The following is a 20679-nucleotide window of genomic DNA, read 5'->3' as shown; positions in this document are numbered from 1 at the left end:
TGAATATAGTTTCCTGTGCTCTTATAGGAGGTCTTTGCTGTTTATCTATTTTATATATATAAACTTTTAAAAGATAATAAATGGTTAATTCTCTCCATGGGGATGTGAATGTGACTGACCGCTTTTGTAAACAGTTACTATCAGAGAAAAACTAAAATACTTAAATCAGTAGAAAAGTTCATTATCTATCCCTGAGGGGGAAATATTGTTAAAAATTGATCCTCTGAATTTGCCACAAGGTTTCAAAGAGTGAAAACAGTGTCTGTTCTAGGTTCTCTTTGGGATTCCAACAGACAGACATTGCTTTTGCTAATCTGAGGCTTAATGCATCCAGGAAAGACTCCTGATGAGGCAAAACCCCCTGCATCACCCCCTTCCTCTTGGATCCCTTGTACTCCATCTTCTCCACACACACTTCCTCTCATTTTCATCTCTCAGCTCTTCAAATTCACAGACTCTGGGTTCAGATATTTTTTTGGGCCCCATTCTTTTCTGCAAAACTCGTCTCTGTTGTCAGAGTACACAAGTTTATCTGAACAGATTACTTTACTTCTCTCCCAAATGAATGCCTTACTGTTGAGAATTTCAGGCACTGTGGAAGGTCGACAGGAGTAAATCCTCTCTACTTGCCGAAGTCAACGTGTGTCCGTGAGTTGGGGAGAGATGGGGTGGGTAAGTGAGGAGACAGGGACATGAATCTTTTTAATAATGCTGCATATGCAGCCCTATTACCCTCTAGTCCACCCCTTTTTGGTCCAGTGAAGACCTGGTTTAATATCTCTGAAATGATCCTCTTAATTTAACGTTTCCTCAGAATATCTACAAAAATTGGCTTCCATGACCTTCCCCGCCATCTTGATTTTCTATTTCTTGTTTTGAACTACAAAATATAGTACCTAATGTAGCTTCTTGGGTCAGTGATGACACTTCATACACATCAGAATAAACCCCAGTATGATTAGGAATGATGAAACAGAAAGTCTTGGGATGACGTAACATGTTTGTGGCCGCACACTCAGCGAGAGCTTCAGTAGAAGGGGAAGCTGGTTTGGGGTGGTTCAGAGGGGTTAGCGGGCTTAGACTCATGGAAGAGGGTCCAGAACTGCTTAGATCTTAGGTCCCTACATAAACAGTGAACTGAAACTGATGCCTCTATTTGACAGGAATAATTTGGAATTTTTCATCCCTAGCTGCATTCCTTGAATTGGTGCACACCAACACTCACCTGGTAACAATAAGGTATTCATCGTCTTTCATTTTGTTCTAATAATCTTTTCATTCACTCAAAAGTTTTTAAAGCCATTTGCAAATCGGGCAGTTTTGCTATGTGTTTTACATAGTCACGTTTTCAAAATATGAATGATGACAGTTTTACATATGACCAGTTCAACACTGATTCCTCTGTGGTTTATATTCTCAACTCTAATGGACTTTCTTTCCTGAGAAATATTATGGTTCATTTCTCTCATGTCCTCACCTGTTTATCTGAATGCATTTCGTAAATCTGCCACCCCTCCTTAAGTCGGCTCTTACTATCTGCTTATTCTGCTATTTTACTTGCATAATTCTGCTGAAGAATACACAGAAATGTCAGGATTCAGTCAATTTCATGGTCATAATATCCATCTTCCATCAAACACCTGCCGTGGAGAAATCTGTAGTTTTCCACCTCACATCAGTCTTCTTAGCACACTCCCCACAGTGGTTATTGAGAACCTCTCTTCTGAAACTATTTTTATCTCTATAGTAAAATATGGGTTAACTAACATGTACCTTTTTCCCTCCCCATTATTTCTACAAACATAGAATTCTATCACAGTTCTCAATTTGTATTTACAAAATAATTCCAAAAAAAAAACCACTTATAAAATTCTGAAGGGTGTTCTTTGGGTTATAGAGAAGTTTAAATGAACAGGGAAATGTTTTCCATGATGTTTCTCTTATGAACATTTATTCAAGACAGGCAAGGAAGATTCAACAAATTTTCATGGACATTTAATCTAGCAATGAGGTATTTTACAATACTGACAAATAAAAATTTTGAAAAAAATTGTAGGGAAATTTGTGATTACCCTTTTGAGGGGGGTGAGTTAAGAAGTTATGTTAAAATGATTTTATGAATAAATGACACAATTTTTCTCAGAAAATAAAACATGTTGTTTAGAAGCTCACAGCTTTCTTGTGGGATTGGAGGACCGTGCGTAGCTCCCTGAAGAATCAAGGATACCACATGCTCATCTAGAAGGCATTAGGGCAGTTTCAATTCTCCTGGTACCTAACTGAGGGGACAGGTTTGGCGGGGGTTGGGGGGGTGCTAATTAGCTACATTAATTAAATCAATGCGAAGGTCATGGTCTTCACAAAAGCATGCTTTCTACTTTGCTAATCTGTAGCCTTTTATTTGTCCTGCTTCCATTGCCTAGGAACCATTCCTGTCATTCAGATGAGCCTGAATCCTTTGATTCACTTTTAAGGCTCTTGATTTTATAAAGATTTTTGGAGTCCTAGCCCTCTGTTTTATATTTTGTACTGGTTATGTTAGGATTCTGATGGTTTATATCAGCACACACCTCATGAATCATTAAATTTGCTCCAGAATCCCTCCTATTGCTGAGTAAACTGATGAAGTAAAAACACGTGTTCCATCCATCTACAGACTATACTGTAACCCATCTTTAAATATCAAACAAACAAAAAACCCCCACCTTTATTCTCTGATGCCCCGACTCCTGGCCACTGACTTTATGCTGAAAAATCTCAGAATTGTTTGCCATGTCCTCTCTTCCTAGTCTCTTCAGATGCTGTGTCCCGGGCTTGAGACCTCAGAAATTTGCCAAATAAAGCATAACTCTCAACTTTTAGGCTGTGCATTTTATCTCAGTCAATAAGTGACAAACCTGCCCAGGTGTGTCTAATAAGACTCTCAAAAATGTGTTCAACCCAACGAAAAATCTGCTCCCTCTCGAATCTTCATTCCTCATTAAAGATACCCCCATCAACCAAGTGCTCAGAGTAATAATCACCCCCTCTCTGTTAACAAAAATAATGTAAACTTGGACTTGAGACCAGAAAAAAGTTGCCTTATCTGTTAATGCCATGCATGAGGATTATCTAATAATCTCCCTAAGGATCATTTGACTCTAGGGGAATGTAACATTTTTTGACTTACTATTTACTCTCATAATAATCATGGTCCAAACATTTGACAACTCTTTAAAAGTTAGATGTTAACTTGAAGAGAACTGACGAGGAGCGAATGATTACTACTACTAGTAGAGAGGATAACCCCAAAGGTTAAGGTTTTGTTGGCCTAGAGAACATTATCTAGTTTTGAATCGAACTTAGTAACCTTATTTCAGCAGCGCCTTTTTTCTCAGTGATGATATATGTGTACATACAAGGACATCGTCTTAGGAACCAGTTTGTCACCCTGTTGGTTTTCTCACCAATGAGTTAAACTCTGACATTTGCTATCTATTTTTCTTAAAAAACTTCTCCTTTATTCTTGTTTTTTATTGAAGTGTAGTCAATTTGCAATGTTAATTTCAGGTATACATACATGTATATTTTGTCAGTTTCTTTTCCATTATGGCTTATTAGAAGGTATTGAATATAGTTCCCTGTGCTATACAGTTAAGTCCTTGTTTATCTATTTTATATATAGTAACATGCATCTATTTTTCTTATAATTATGTTTCAATTAGGAGAATTATGTTTTGAGAGTGTCAGGTGTCCCATCAGAATGTCCCAATGGACGTCTGCGGGAGCTGTGTTTTCTGAGCAAGGCACCTCATGAACTCTAAACCCAACGATGCTTTTTCCTGGCTCCTGGATTTAATGCCAAGTGGCAACAGAATATTACCTTCAATTTCTGTTTCTCTGTTTTCTTTTTGACCCTGGTTTTGTTTTGTTTGTTGCTGGTCCTGGTTCTTGGCGAATCTGATTCTTACACTGCTTTGTTTGTAACTGGTAATAATTCCTCACTGGTGGCAGCAATCATAGGGAATCTATCTACGGATGGATGCAGTCTGTCGGATGGCAGACATCAGGATGTATTGAAAGCTGGGTGGCACATGACAGAAAATCTGGTTTGTTAGTCTTGCATGTCTGTTTGTTTGCATGTTACTCAAGTTCATATCATTCAAGAAAATGGCTTGTGTACCTAAAAGAACAGCCGTTTAAATTCTAGGGTTAGGTTTCTGTGCCAATTTTTGTCTGTGGCAAAGTGGTACATCTGAAACTGCTCGTTTCCTTTGCATGTGTAAAAAATAGTCTTTTTAATGGGTGATAAAAACCTCTTACCTTACATATACCCTGGAGATATTGGTGTGGGCAGACAGATATTAATTTAATAGAACTCCTCTTCTGGTTGATCGATGGAGACAAATAAGTACTTAGATAATTCTACAGTTAACTACAGAATTCCCAGAGAGAAAAAAAATGAACTTCTAATACCTGGAATATGCCTGTCTTTCAAGAAAAATCCATTCTTAAGAAATTGGTAACTCAAAAGAATTTTAATGTAAGAATCTAAACCCACAATCAAAGTGAATCCTTGGAGACTAGTTTGATAAATTTGGCTTAAAAACAGCTTTATGAAGACCACAATGAGATGCTACTTTGCATGCACAAGATGGCTCTAACTTAAAAAAAAAGGTGATACGTGCTGATAAGAATCTGAAGAAACTGGAACTTTCATACACTGTTAGTGGGAATGTAAAATGATGTAGCCACTTTGGAACAGTTTGGCAGTTTAGTTAAACATAAACATAGTTAAATTGATCTTAGAGTTGCCATACTACTCAGTAATCCCATTCTTTGATACATTCTCAAGAGAACTGAAAACATAAATCCATACAAACACTTACTCATCAACATTCAGATCAACATTATTTGTAACAGTTAAAAAGAGGAAACAGCCCAAATGCCCATCAATTGATGAACTGATGAACTGATGATGAAACACAAAGTGTTTTATCCAGACAATGGAATGTCATCACCCATAAGACGGAATGATTCGTGTAATGAACTTGGGAAGTTGAAAACATTATACTACATGAAAGAAGCCAGATTCAAAGGCTACATATTATATGATTCCATTTAAATAAAATGTCTGATAGTCAAAATCATAGAGACAAATGTAGGTAAGTGTTCACCAGGGATTAGAGGAGAGAGGATGACTGCTAATGGGTACGGATTTCTTTCCAGGGATGATAAAAATGTTCTCAAATTAGACAGTGGTTATGGTTGCACAACTCACTGGGAACATACTAAAAACCAATGAATTTTACAATTTAATAGGGTGAATTTTTATGGTATGTGAATTGCATCTCAAATCTGAAAAAAAAAAAACAAAACCCAGCTTTATGTCTTCTTCCAGACTTTATCAGCGTTTTATTTAACACAAACACAAAATTTTATCTTATTGTTTAAGATTTAGGATGGTTTTCTCACGAACAGACTAGTTCATATGGAATTCCTATACTTTATATATTGATTTGACTTAGTGGATAAGCTAACGTTCCTTCCATCAACATTTCCAATTGTGAAAAATGTAAATTATGTAATAACCACACTGACCTATAATTCTGAAAAAACTCTGATATCAACAGTAATTAAGTTGGCTGGATGTCAGCTTAAACATAATCCAAGTGATTAATTAGGTACACAGGGGCTTTGCCTTTGGGTGATGTAAAGGTTTACATTTTTGCAACTCTACGGGATACTGTGGGTGTAGGATGTTTTATTATTGTGCTGTGTAACTTGCAGGGCTGGTGGCTAAATTGTTCCATATGACAGCCGATTATGCTCAATTATCTACCTCCCAATTTTCTCTATGAAATAGAAGCTTGGATTAAAAGTTCTAATTAATATGTATGGCTCATTCTACACTGGAAACTAAGGTGACAAAAATATAGGACATATACAAAGTAATAGACGTGTTTTTATTTATCAAAGGAGAAGAAGGAAACAATTTTTTTTTACAATAAAATACATGGAATATGAATGAGGATAGTAAAAGAGAGAACTTGGGTGAAAAACTGTAGAGGGTTTACAGAAAGTGAATTAGTTACCCTGGTTTATTGTAGTTGTAAACAGTAAGTCAAAAGACCCAAAAAATAAAACTTTGACCAACTGTCTCTATATGATAGAAATATTCATCATATAATAAGAAAGGTCTATGAACCATTTACTGATAAATAGTACATTAATGCAAGATTAGAATTTGGTTTTCTGTCTCATATATGGAATCTAAAGAAAAGAAAAGAAAAGAAAAAGACAAACGAACATAAATACAGAAACAGAAACAAGACTCATAGACATAGAATACAAACTTGTGGTTGCCAGAGGGGAGGTGGGTGGGAAGGGACAGGTTGGGAGTTCGAAATTTGTAGATACAGACAGGCATATGTAGAATAGATAAACAAGATTATACTGTGTAGCACAGGGAAATATATACAAGATCTTGTGGTAGCTCACTGTGAAAAAGAATGTGACAATGAATATATGTATGTTCATGTATAACTGAAAAATCGTGCTCTACACTAGAAATTGACACAGCATTGTAAACTGACTATAACTCAATAAAATAAAATTTAAACAAAACAAAACAAAAAGAATTTGGTTTTCTGTTAAAGTGACGAATTGATCTTAAATATTTAGCTGAGAACAAATTTCATTTCATCAGGAAGGGCAATTACCATTAAGGGACAAAAGCTGTACCTCATGGCAGACTCAATCCCTATTACGACCTGCACAGACACCTGGTCTAGTAAGTGCTCTGTGGCTTACAGGATCCTAGAACCACAGGTAACAAAGGAGGTCATATCCTGAATCAGCAGAACTGGGGGGACCTCATATCCATAGGTACTGTAAATAAAGTCTGGTGGTGCTATTGCTCTGCCTTACCTTAAGACTTAACACATACGACTTGGTGTGCTACGCCTTACCACAAAATGGCAAAGGGGGTAGGATAATCTATATGCCTTTAATCAAATCAAAGATGCTATCAATATTAAGCTACATCATTGTTTTATGTATCTTTAAGAAAGAATAATGCTAATTAAACTATGACATGCCAGCAACTGTAAAATACACACAAATTCCATAGATAGTAAAGTACAGACTAGTGTGCATTGTCAAATCAGTTAAATTATGTTGAGAGACAATTCAGAAACTCATTTCAAGCAAGATTTTTTTTTTAAGATTACTAAAATTAAAGCAACATGAGCTCACTGTCCCTAAAATAGACTAAAAAGACTTTGTACTACCGAAATACACACAAGGGATCAATCATATAAGAAATCATACTCCATCTTTTTTTAAATGGAGGTACTGGTGGTTGAACCCAGGACCTCATGCATGCTAAGCATGTGCTCTACCACTGAGCTATTTCCCTCCCCCTTCATATAAGAAATCAAACCTGGGGCCAGATTTCGGCTCATTATTCTAATGTAATGTGGCTGGCATAAAACTTTGGAATAGAATGAAAAAATGTGGGCCTGAAATATCTTTTCATTTTCAGAAAGTAAGGATGCTTTCAAGAAAAGCATATGATGTACAATGTAAAGATGATCCCCACTCTTAAATTAATGACAAATTTAGCTTAAAAACCATTGTAACCAATTTCTGTGCATTTAACACACTAAAAGAATCTAGAGGTCTACCATGATTCCACAGTAAGCCTAAAAAGGGGCAAGCAATTTAAGGCCTATTCAAAGATGGCTGTGGTGCATATAAATTCTCAGTGCTCTTTACAAAAATGCTGAAAGTCAATCCAAATTATTTGAGTCCTGCACGTAAGTTTGGATCAATACAGAAGTTACTACTCACAAGTGGCAAGTACAAAAGGAACCTGATGCTCAAGAGACCACTCCCAGGCGCCCATCTAGAAATTCCCAGGAGCTAAACCACAAGGTCTGATGACTCATAACCAAGAGGGCATCAGACACCCACTGAACGCATCTAGTGGACCTGCCCTGAGAGGAGGCACCTGTTAGAACTGAGGGGTGCACTCAGGTTAGTTCACTATTTATATTTAATCCCTTCAAGGAGGCCAGACCTTTGGAAGTCACTGCCTCTGTGCAATCCTTGCTGACTTTCACTCTTAAACATGTATGTGGATTTATAAATGAGGCTCTGAGTAGTCTTCCTACTGAGGACTTGCACTTCGTTAATTTACTCCAGCTTACGTAGTTTATTCCTAGTTAGTTTACTTAGGTATTACATTTATTCCTAGGTGTTTCATATTTCTGATTCTATTGTATTAACGGCATTTTATAAATTTCATTTCCTAATGTTGGTTGCTGGCACATCAAAATACAATTGACTTTTATATATAGACCTTGCACCCGGTGACTTTGTTAAATTCATGTATTAATTCTAACACTGTGTAGTAGATTCCTTTGAGTTTTTTATACTCACAATCATACAAGCTGTGCAATCTTACTGCTTTTATTTATTTTTTCTTGTTGTATTGCTACACTGCCAGGTCCAACACTGGACCATCCGAATAATGCTGACTAGAAGTTGGGAGAGTGGCCTCAGTGAACACAGAGGGACAGTGTTCTGTGTTTCACTATTAAATGTGGTGCTTCTTGTAGGGTGACTGTAGATAACTTTTATCATTTTAAGAAAATTCTCTTTTAGTTTGCTAACGTATCTTATTATATCTGTCATGAATTTTATAAAATATTTTTCCTGTATCTACCGAGATGCTGAGATGATCATATGATTTCCTTCTTTCTTTCTCTAATGGATTACACAGAATTTTAAACCAGTCCGACATTTACGGAACAAAACTGTCCTCTTCATAATGTATTCTCATTCTCTCTCTCAGAATTTCTCTCTCTCTTTCTCTCATATAGAGATAGATGGATGGATAGAGACAAACAGATGGACAGACAGATCACCCTGTGTCAGAGACCAGAAATCTCCCTGTGACCAGACAATGCTGGAGCCACGCCCACTCATGGCAACACTGACATGGGGTGACAGTGACCATGTCCAGCCTGGCTTGGTCCCTCCCCACACAGGGAACAGGAGTCTCCAGGGAGATCCCACTGAGGTGGAACAAACACCCTGCTATTAAAAAATGTCTAAAAAACCCACAGATGGAATTTTAAAAAGTGGTCTCTATTTGAATTCAATTTGCTAAAATTTTCCTATTGTCTTTTGTCTATTTTAATGAGAGGTTTTGGCCTGTAATATTCCCATCATGTCCTTCCCAAATTTATCAAGTAGAGACTTGCCTCCCAAAGAGAGTTTGGAAGTATTACTCCTTTTTACTCTCTGGAAAAACTGCGTAAGACGGAGAACATTTATTCTTTAAATATTGGCATAATTTACCAGTGAATCACCTGAGTCAGCAGTTTCCCTTGTGGGAAAATTTGAAACAACTATAAGATCATCTTTAAAAAAGTCCAGGACCAGACGGCTTCACTGGGGAATTCTACCAAACATACAAAGAAAAACTCATACCAGTCCTTCTCAAACTCTTCCAGAAGATTGAAAAGGAGGGAGTATTCCCAAACTCATTCTATGAAGCCACCATCAATCACCCTGATACCAAAACCAGGCAAAGACACTACCAAAAAAGAGAATTACAGACCAATATCAGATGAACATAGATGAAAAAATCCTTACCAAAATATTGGCAAATAGAATCCAACAGCACATAAAAAAGATTATACATCATGATCCAGCTGGGTTCATCCCAGGGACACAAGGGTGGTTCAACATGCACAAATCAATCAATGTAATACACCACATCAACAAGAGAAAGGACAAGAACCACATGATCATCTCAATAGATGAAGAAAAAGCATTTGATAAAATTCAACACCGATTTACAATAAAAACTCTCACCAAAGCGGGTGTAGAGGGAACATATCTCAACATAATAAAAGCTATTTATGACAAACCTACAGCCAGCATAGTACTCAACAGTGAAAAACTGAAAACCTTTCCTCTAAAATCTGGGACAAGATAAGGCTGTCCACTCTCACCACTTCTATTCAACATAGTCTTGGAAGTCCTAATCACAGCAATTGGGCAAGAAAAAGAAATAAAGGGGATCCAAATTGAGAAAGAAGAAGTAAAATGGTCACTATATGCAGATGACATGATACTAAATATAGAAAACCCTAAAAGGTCCACACAAAAACTACTAGAACTAAATAAAAGAATTCAGCAAGTAGCAGGTTACAAGATTAATGTACAAAAATCAGTTGCATTTCTTTACACTAACAATGAATCAACAGGAAAAGAAAGTAAAGAAACAATCCCTTTTAAAATAGCACCCAAAGTAATAAAATACCTAGGAATAAATCTAACCAAGGAGGTAAAAGACTTATACATGGAGAACATAAAACACTGATTAAAGAAATTAAAGACTTAAAAAAATGGGATGGTATCCCATGCTCCTGGATTGGAAGAATCAATATTGTTAAAATGGTCATATTGCCCAAGGCAGTCTACAGATTTAATGCAATCCCTATCAAATTACCCAGAATATATTTCACAGAACTAGAACAATTCATAATAAAATTTATATGGAACCACAAAAGACCCAGAATTGCCAAAGCATTACTGAAGAAAAGGAAAGAGGCTGGAGAAATAACCCTCCCAGACTTCAGACAATGCTACAGAGCTACAGTCATCAAGACAGCATGGTATTGGTACAAAAACAGACATATAGACCAGTGGAACAGAAGAGAGAGCCCCGAAATGAACCCACAAGCTTTTGCTCAACTAATCTTTGACAAAGAAGGCAAGAACATACAATGGAATAAAGACAGTCTCTTCAGCAAATGGTGTTGGGAAAACTGGACAGCAGCATGTAAATCAATGAAGCTAGAACACTCTCTTACACCATACACAAAAATAAACTCAAGATGGATCAAAGACTTAAACATAAGACAAGATACAATAAACCTCCTAGAAGAAAATAAAGGCAAAACATTATCTCACATACATCTCAGCAATGTTCTCCTAGGGAAGTCTACCCAAGAAATAGAAATAAAAGCAAGAGTAAACAAATGGGACCTAATGAAACTTATAAGCTTCTGCATAGCAAAGGAAACCATAAGTAAAACAAAAAGACAACCTATGGAATGGGAGAAAATTTTTGCAAAAGTTGAAACTGATAGAGGCTTGATCTCCAGAATATATAGGTAGCTCATACAACTTAATAAGAAAAAAACAAACAATCCCATCCAAAAATGGGCAGAAGACCTAAACAAGCAATTCTCCAAGGAAGACACACGAATGATCAATAGGCACATGAAAAAATGCTCAGTGATGCTAATTATCAGAGAAACACAAATCAAAACTACAATGAAGTATCACCTCATACCAGTCAGAATGGCCATCATTCAAAAGTCCACAAATGACAAATGCTAGAGAGGCTGTGGAGAAAAGGGAACCCTCCTACACTGTTGGTGGGAAAGCAGTTTGGTGCAGCCATTATGGAAAACAGTATGGGGATTTCTCAAAAGACTAGGAATAGACTTACCATATGACCCAGTAATCCCACTCCTGGGCATACATCCAGAAGGAACTCTACTTCAAAAAGACACCTGCACCCCAGTGTTCATAGCAGCGCTATTTACAATAGCCAAGACATGGAGACAGCCTAAATGTCCACTGACAGATGATTGGATAAAGAAGATGTGGTGTATTTACAGAATTGAATACTACTCAGCCATAAAAAATGACAACACAATGCCATTTGCAGCAACATGGATGTCCCTGGAGAATGTCATTCTAAGTGAAGTAAGCCAGAAAGAGAAAGAAAAATGCCATATGAGATCGCTTATATGAGGAATCTAAAAAAAAAAAAGAAGAAGGAGACAAAAGTACTTAAATATAAAATAGAAACACACACATAGACATAGAATACAAACTCGTGGTTGCTGGGGGTTGGGGGGTGGGAAGGGACCGACTGGGAGTTCGAAATTTGTATATACTGACAGGTATATATAGAATAGATAAACAAGATTATACTGCATAGCACAGGGAAATATATACAAGATCTTGTGGTAGCTCACGCTGAAGAAGAATGTGACAATGAATATACGTATGTTCACGTATGACTGAAAAATTGTGCTCTACGCTAGAAATTGACACAACATTGTAAACTGACTAAAACTCAATAAAATAAAATAAAATAAAAAACAGGTAACAGGACTCTTCAGAGTTTTTATTCCTCCTTATGTTATTTTTAGTAAGTTGTGCTTTTCAGGGAATTTGTAGATTTCACCCACACCAGGATTAGGCAAATTGATTTTGTCAAGGCCAAAGAGTGAATATTTTAGGCTTTGTGGTCCACACTGTCTCTGTTGCAACTACTCAACTCTGATGTTGAGGTGGAGAAATAGTCACAGATCATATTTAATCAAAGGGACACAAATGTGTCCTAATAAACCTTTATTCACAAAAACAGACAATGGGCCAAATTTGGATTCTTCTAAGGAATGGTTTTTTTTTCTTTAGTTTTCAGTACTCTGATCATGATATTGCTACATTTTTTTTCTTTTCACATATCTTAGGAATTTGAAAGGTTTTTGGATTTATATTTTGATCTATTTCATCACTTTTGGAAAATTCTCAGCCAGTCCCCCTGGATTCAGGTATTGTTCCTGCCACTTCCTCTCCCTCTGGGACTCCAGTTACACATACATGTTTCCTCCTCATCCCACATGTCTCCTGTAGTCCTGCAATTTCTCCCCCTTTTCTCCGTGTGTCAATTTATATACTTTCCCCGGACCAGCTCACTAATTCTCAATTCTGCTGTTTCTAAGGTGCCATTAAATCCACCTATTAAATATGCTATTAGGGTTTTTGGTTTTTTGTATATTTTTAGTTTTAGAATCGTCACTCAGTTTGTAAAAATGGATTCCAGGTCTCTGCTGAAAACATCCATCAACCTCTATTTTCTAAACAGATGAATCATGGATATTTTGAAGTCCCTCTCTGATAACTCTATTGCTAGTAGTTTTTAGTTAATGGGTCCTCTTTTATTAATTTAAAAATTTTAGTATGCCTTGTAAATTTAAATTAGATACCGTACATTGTGGGTAAAAACCTACAGAGGCTCTGCATGGAATGATTTTCCTCCAAAAGGGTGATTTAAAAGAAATCTTATTTTTATTTTATTTATATATTTATTTTTAAAACTTATTTATTTACTTTGTAGGGGGAGGTAATTAGGTTTATTTATTCACTTAATTTTTTTTTTTTAATAGACGTACTGAAGATAGAAGTACTGAGGACCTCAAGCATGCTAAGCACGCCCTCTACCACTGGGCTATGCCTTCCCCTGCAAGGCTGATTTCTTTTTTTTTTGGTTCGTAGAGAGAATTAATCCTGTTTTTTTCAGAGTTGGGCTTAAAGCTCTACCATGACTTATACAGGGTGAGGCTTATTCCCAGAGCTTGGCCCTCCTGGAATTTGTACCGGAAATCAAATGCCCCTCTACCTTCAGGTGGATCTACATCTCCCAGCCACCAGGCAGCAGCTGGGACCTTGGCTCAGCTCTTTAATCCTCCAGCTGCAGCTGTCCTCCTCTGCGCATGCCCAGCTCAGCAGTCAACACACTAGGGGAATGTAGCAAATATGGGGCCCTCCACAGTTTCCAGCTTCTCTGTCAGTTCCTGGAGGGTGACACCTGTCTCCTCAGCCTGTACGCTGCTTTTTGCTTGTGCTCTGATGTCATGTCACCGGACTGGGTGTCCCTCCAGAGGAGATGGGTACAGGTGGCCTCACTTGTGTTCCTTCCTTCTTTTGAGGATTGCCATGCCTCAAATTTCTCTGTCTGCTTTGTTGCTTCCAAGCGCCTTCAAACAGTTTTCCACCTGTTTGTTTCTTCTTGTTTTGTTTTTGTAGGTTTATAGACGGGATGCTCAAATTGGTAAGAGCTAACCTGTCATACCTGGAACTGGAAGGGCTGTGTCACCTTACTGCTTGTTTCCCAATAAGATGAGAATCATCCGGACCAGGGATGTTTTCAGAATCTCCACATGGTTAGTCAAAACGATGTATGTGCTATAACTGTGCTACAGTGCTTTATCTCTTTGCAAACTACACTGTGGAGTGTTCTCCTATTGACCCCTATTTACAGCCCCCAACGCACCCCTTTTCCACAGAACGGGACTAGCAAGACTTCTCCTCCGTACAGAGGTCACTGGCCACTGCGAGGCATAAGATGTGCTTTCAGGATGTTCTGCGTCTAGAGCATCCCCGCATCTAGTTCTCACAGGCTCCGGGTGGACATTTCTGATGGGGCTTTTCAAGGCTGAGGGATTTATTTTAGAGAACTTTAAATTTGATTCAAGAGCTGAACATGTCCGCATCTAGTCTAGGTATCTCTCCTCATTTTAGTCCAGACATCACTAAATTTGAAGGCTGTTTTCTATAGTTTATATCATTTAAGGATGTAGGTGGTCTCCTAGTTTCACGGTAGATGAAATTTTTAGTCCCTTTCCTACCAAATTTTGGGTAGTTTACAGTTGGCACTGAGAGAGGAATGAAAGCATCTGTTCTCTGTCATCTTCAGTCTCTGATCAGGAGCTTGATTTGGGACATAAAATCAATATGACTTGATGACTCATTTGAGCACAAATTCTCAGTGAGAGTGATGTGCTCCCAAAGGTGGTAATTGGTTCTTGGTGAAGATAAGAGGGGTGAGAAGATCCTAGGTAACACAGTGGTCGTGGTCCCCTAAGGGGCCACAGTGGATAAACAGATACAGGACACCTGTGTTATTAAAATGTCAGGTAGGGAGGGCTATAGGAAAAGAACATCCAAAAGTCTCCTTAGGGGCTTGATAACAATGAAAAGATTGAGGAGTAATGTGTTAGAAGGAGGCTTGAGGGATAGTTAAAAACTAGTGTGCCTTCCAGCTTTTTGATTTGGGAACCAGGTGGGTAATGGGGTAGAAAAAATATACTTACTCTGTTCAAATATTAAATAAGCCAACGTTTTGTTTATGTTTGTTCTAAGAATCATTTTAGGGATCTTAATGATTACAAATGATCAGTTAAAAATAGATATCCTTGTTTTTTAAATAAAATTTGTATTTTTAAAAAATTCCACATATAAGTAATATCATAAACAAACTATAGTTACCAAAGGGGAAAGGGGGGAAAGGATAAATTAGAAGTTTGGAATTAACGGATACAAACTACTGAATATAAAACAGATAAACAACAAGGACCTACTATATAGCACAGGGAAATGTATTCAATTTCTAGTAATAAGCTCTAATGGGAAAGAATTTGAAAAAGAATTTTATATATATGTATAACTGAAATACTTTACTGTACACCTGAAACTAACACTATAAATCAACTACACTCAAATAAAAAGTAAAATTAAAAAATATGTATATCATCATGTATTTCCAATCTGTTATAAATTCAACTAAGTATATATGTACACACACATATATTCAGTGAACACTGAAACATTAGAAAGTAATCTCTCATATCATGTCATCTGAACCATAAGAGAATATAAATGAGTCACAGGTGATAAAACCATATCATAAAACTGAAGACGGACACACACAAACGATTTCTTGTTATACCTGCAGTTTTAGTTTACAAAGGAACAAAGAAGACCATTAATTATTCTAGATGATTCAGATAACTTAGAAAACATTTCCACTAATTATAGGAAGCCAGCATATATGGTCTCTTGAGAATCTTTCAAGTTCTATGGGTCTATGGTTTCTTGATTCACTATATGGGACATGACGTATGTATTCAATTAGCAAGTGTTGATCAATATGGATTTGGCTATAGCGTTGATGCTTTAGGACGGCCTCTTTAAAATCAAGGTAATCATATTTTAAAATGAGTAAAGAAAGACAGCTCTACATGATGATTTTCTAAAAAAAAAAAGCCTTTTAAATTTTTTACCATACTGTTTTAAATTTAACATATACCAAGCGTAGAATGAAGTCTGTTAACTACGTGCTGAAGCCATGAATTTGAAAATAAAATATATTCCTTTGGACAGACTGTTATTATACTATGTAAAGCTAACACGCTTAAAGCAATCACAAGTACTTCTTCTATTTCATACATCAAGTGCATGATTAAGACACAAAACGTGCTGTAGGAAAATGGACCAATAAGCCTGATAGAAACCAAACAGTCTGCAAGTTTTCTTTTTCTTTGAAATTAGAGCTTTTTCCTCACTGTATTATACCAAAGACTTGCAAACATAATACAAAAACTGTCGGCCAAATCAAGGTACTATCTGAATTCAGAATACTTAATAGCTAAAGAATTAGAACCCGATCTCATATTTTAATTTTTTTCCTGCACATCATAGCGCCAGAATTTACTGTGCCACATAGTTTGGTTTACAATATGCTTCTAAGGCAGCGATCTGTCCTCTTTACTTTTTTTAAAATAATATTTTTAATGAGTCTTCAGTGGATGAAACAACTACTTGTAAAACTGCTCTAGTGGAAGGATTAAGCGTGAGCCCTGCTCTCTAAGTCTTCTCTTAATCTTTTATTTCTTCTGTTTCAAATGTGTATGTGTGTACGCGGGAACATGCAGAGGTAGTAATGTTCGTTCGAACACCTGCAGTTGAGAGCATGACCTGAAAACCTTCACGCTAATGAAACTGAACTTCTCCAAACCAACGCTTACATTCATCCCGCTCATCATAAATCATAAAGCGAGGTGGAAAAATTAAGCATGAATAATAAAATCCAGATTTTGAAAGCTGTTGTGTCATACCCTATGGCGGCCATCTGCCTCTAAGACACGTTAGGGATAACTTTTAAAAGTTCAGAGTAACTCGAATATTCACATCTTGTAGGGAGAAACTGAGCTACAATCATGTATCGAGGGCAATCTGACAGACTCATCACTTTTTCTCACTCACTCCTGTGGGGTGGAAGTGGTGGATATGGTTCTCATTTTCCAGATGAATACACACATAATAACGTTTCATATGTATTAAGAGTCATTTAAAACCACAGAGCGAGGGATCACATCCGTTTTGCTTTGCAGCATATAGTGGGTACCAAGTGTGGTCCCTCAATGTAATAGGTGCTCAATAAATGACTGGTGAATGAACGGATGAGTGAGTGAACCGTTAAACAGGAAAATAAATTAAGTTCTGCAGAAGCTGTGTACTTACTGCAGTTCTTTTACTGGTTAGTGATCGTATCAAAACAGAAATCAACACACACACACATACACCCCCCCCCCAACAATGTCCTAATCCAGTCATCTGTCAATGGACATTTAGGTTGTTTCCATGTCTTGGCTATTGTAAATAGTGCTGCTGTGAACATTGGGGTGCATGTGTCTTTTTTAATTAGAGTTCCCTCTGGATATATGCCCAGGAATGGGATTGCTGCATCATATGGTAAGTCTATTCCTAGTTTTTTAAGGAATCTCCAACTATTTTACATAATGGCTACACCAAACTACATTCCTACCAACAGCGTAGGAGGGTTCTCTTTTCTCTACACCCTCCCCAGCATTTATCATTTGTGGACTCTTAAATGATGTCTGGTATGAGGTGATACCTCATTGTAGTTTTGCTTTGCATTTCTCTGATAATTAGCAATACTGAGCAATTTTTCATTGGCTATTTGTATGTCTTCATTGGAGAATTGGCTACCAATTATGAAATATAAATACGTCTATTATCATACTGATCAGATTTTTCATCTTTTAACCATGAGTTTGAATAAACAGAATTTTAAAACTTAGGCAGGTGTTAGTTACTAAAAAAAAAGAAATAAGAAGCAGTCATATATTGAGAATAATCATTACTCACAGTTTTATGGGAATAGGGAACATTTAAGGCAGAAAAGCCTGTAACCCTCTGATGTCATTTTGTTCTTTTTTTTTTTTTTCCATTACAAACTCTCCTCAGAGGTTTTTACCACATGGTTGATAGTAGACATGGCATACCTCTCTGTGTGTGTGTGTGTGTGTGTGTGTGTGTGTGTGTGCGCGCACGCGTGCGCCTGCCTATGAGGATATTCAGGGAGAAGAATGTACATAAACAGATAACTGGGCTCTGAATGTCAGAAGAAAGACTGGTCCCTTCCCATATCTCACTGCACCTTCTTTATTCCTCCTAAATGTTCTAAAAAATCAAATATGCACCACATATGAAGAATCCCGGACCTGAAGTACAGGACTACAGGAAATATGCCTCTTTATGTCAGTCTTGGGGGAAACTTACTTAGCCATTAGCTTTACTGCCTAAATCGATGTCATGCACTTACATAAAGATAACTCTCAGCTCAGATGTGATCGAAACTACAAAGAGAAAGGGGAGCTGAAAACAGGGAAATGCCCAGAGAAAATGGATTTGTCATTAAGAAATTTATTTGTATCCTTTTCAGGTCTGCCCCCCTCCCCATCACCTTCAATTTCCCACAAAGTAACCCTGGCTCCAGTACACTCCCAGGTAGATTCTAGTCCCTTGTTGAGCTGCCTAAAAGTTTTCTGTTCTTTACTTTCTTCCTCAAAAATCATGTAGCCAAATTTTTCCTGACGATTAATTTTTGAAGAATCCATTTTCCTGAAACTTCAAGAGAAAATGACAATGGACCCATATATTGTTTTCACAGTTGGTTAGTAATATATGTTCAATTAAATCCATCATACTTTATAGCGTAGAACATAGACAAAATTGCTTTAAGCTTTATGGCTTTGTAACTATTAGTAAACTGTTTTCAGTAATTAAAAGCGAAAGGTCTTTGTTTAAACCCTATGTATCAATATTCTTGCTAAGTTGAATAGGTTTTGAAATAATATCTTAAAAATATTTCAGTAAAAAGGAATCAATTAGAATAATTTTTACCCCTTTATCCCAACAGCTTAATGTGGCTACATACTTAGGTCTTTTAATTCTTCCTTTAATTTTAGAGAACTTAATATTCTGATAGGACCAGATGCTGAGAACATTAGAAGTAGAGATAAAACATTTTTTTCTATTAATGTCTTTACCGATTGGACTTGCTCATGTAGAGTCTCAGAGAATGTCATTGTTAATTAACAGTAAGATAAGTGCTCTCAATCGGCTCCAACGTATGAGGTAGGTACAGAAAAACCCAGGAGATGGAACGCTCTAAGATACATTTTATTCTAAAACATCAAAATGTGCAATAATATTAGATTTCCAGATTATTAGAAAGATAATTATTCCTATTTTGAGCATTTTTATCTCTTGGATCTCTCATCAACCACAAAACTCCTTCAATGAAACCTCTATTTCTGAAAACTCATTAAGAACAAATATAAAATGCGCCCTGTCCATATTGAGTCTGCTTTGCTTAGGGCAGGATTGGATACCTGAGGTCTTTTCTCTTCAGCAGAATTATTTAAGCAAACTTCATGCAAATTTCTTATCACACACATAATGTAAAATAGAGATGTGTATTTTGTTATCATGTCCACCCGAAGGCAGACAAACTGCTTTGGGATTAAAGAAGAGACCAGCACAATGCAGCCCATGGGGAAACACAGCCGGCTTTCTGTTTGTTTGTTTTTTTTTTTTGCAAATAAAATTCTATTGGAATACAACTATGCTCACTTGTCTGCAGTTTCTGTACCACAATGACATTGAAAAGTAATTGGAACAGAGACTGTCCTGCATGGCCTGAAATGTTTACTACATGGCCCTTCACGGAGAGAGCTTTCTGACACTGGACTTTGTGGTCCACGGAACACTTTGTGGATTTAATCATCTTAGAAGAAACTCCTGTGACTGTGACTTGGAGCCATCTCCAGAATTATGACAACAGTTATAAATTATACCTGATAGTAGACGGTACCCAACAGTCTAGGCAATAACACACAATAGTTAGTAATTTCTCAACCCACACTAGTCCCAGTTATTTTAATGCAATGTTTTGCAGCTTGACCTGAACAGTAGTTTAGCAAGAATATTCAGGAAGCTAGGTGCATTTGCATCCCGCAGATGCAGGCCTGATTTGTACAAACAGCATTGCCCACTCACCTGATCCTACCCCGGGGGCGCTCAGACTGCTCAGACATGAAGCTTGTACTGCTGAGGCGGGAGGCACTGCTGGTTCGGGAAACGGCGGACACATCGCTGACATCACTATCTGATGACTTGGCAGAGACGTTATCACAGCTTCTGTACTGATCTTTATGAATGTTATACTAAAGATTAAAAACAAGAAAGCGTGAGCTCCATCATCAGATCATGGACCACAGAGACATACATGGCGAAGTTCACGACGGCTTTGCCCACGTCAAGTCAAAGTGCCCCTTCATAAAAACAGGGGTGGGACCTCCAATCATCCAAACACTAAATGCAGTCCATGATTTCCAATACAAAAATCCCACATCCTTTGAATGGTAAGAAGTGGCTTATAAGGACTGAAGTATAAAAGACTCAAAAATGTAAATGCTTAGGTGTAAAATCATTGAAGAAATTATTTACACAAGTGTCAAAACATCAAAATTGTATTTTTTTTTCTAGTATATCAATTTATTTTTTCTTGCTGTGGTTTTCATTATTGGCTACAAATTCTACTCATCTTCTACACTATCCATGGTACAGACTGCTTCCGTCTGCCTGTGCTTTCTGAGTCTTTCTAAAACGTATACTCAATTTCCCTACACACTTTCCCTACTCTAGACATCACACTTTTGAAATTTCATC

General features: G+C 37.1%; 1 protein-coding gene across 50 annotated transcripts in view; it reads right to left on the bottom strand.

Annotated features, from left to right (window-relative positions):
* The window catches only part of RIMS1 (regulating synaptic membrane exocytosis 1), a 450375-nt gene that overhangs the window by 64574 nt on the left and 365122 nt on the right, over window positions 1-20679 (bottom strand). For 44 of the 50 annotated variants that reach the window (XM_064486964.1, XM_064486968.1, XM_064486969.1 and 41 more), the window contains one exon: window positions 20008-20174. The exons of 5 other annotated variants lie outside the window; for them this stretch is intronic. In XM_064486964.1, coding sequence (XP_064343034.1) covers window positions 20008-20174 — 167 coding nt within the window. Of the gene's footprint in view, window positions 1-20007; window positions 20175-20679 lie in introns of those variants that run through there. One more of the 50 variants, XM_064487012.1, reaches the window with a different exon arrangement.

Source organism: Camelus dromedarius, chromosome 6, assembly GCF_036321535.1.
Source record: "Camelus dromedarius isolate mCamDro1 chromosome 6, mCamDro1.pat, whole genome shotgun sequence".
NCBI lineage: Eukaryota > Metazoa > Chordata > Mammalia > Artiodactyla > Camelidae > Camelus > Camelus dromedarius.
This window is presented reverse-complemented; position numbering and strand designations above follow the sequence as displayed.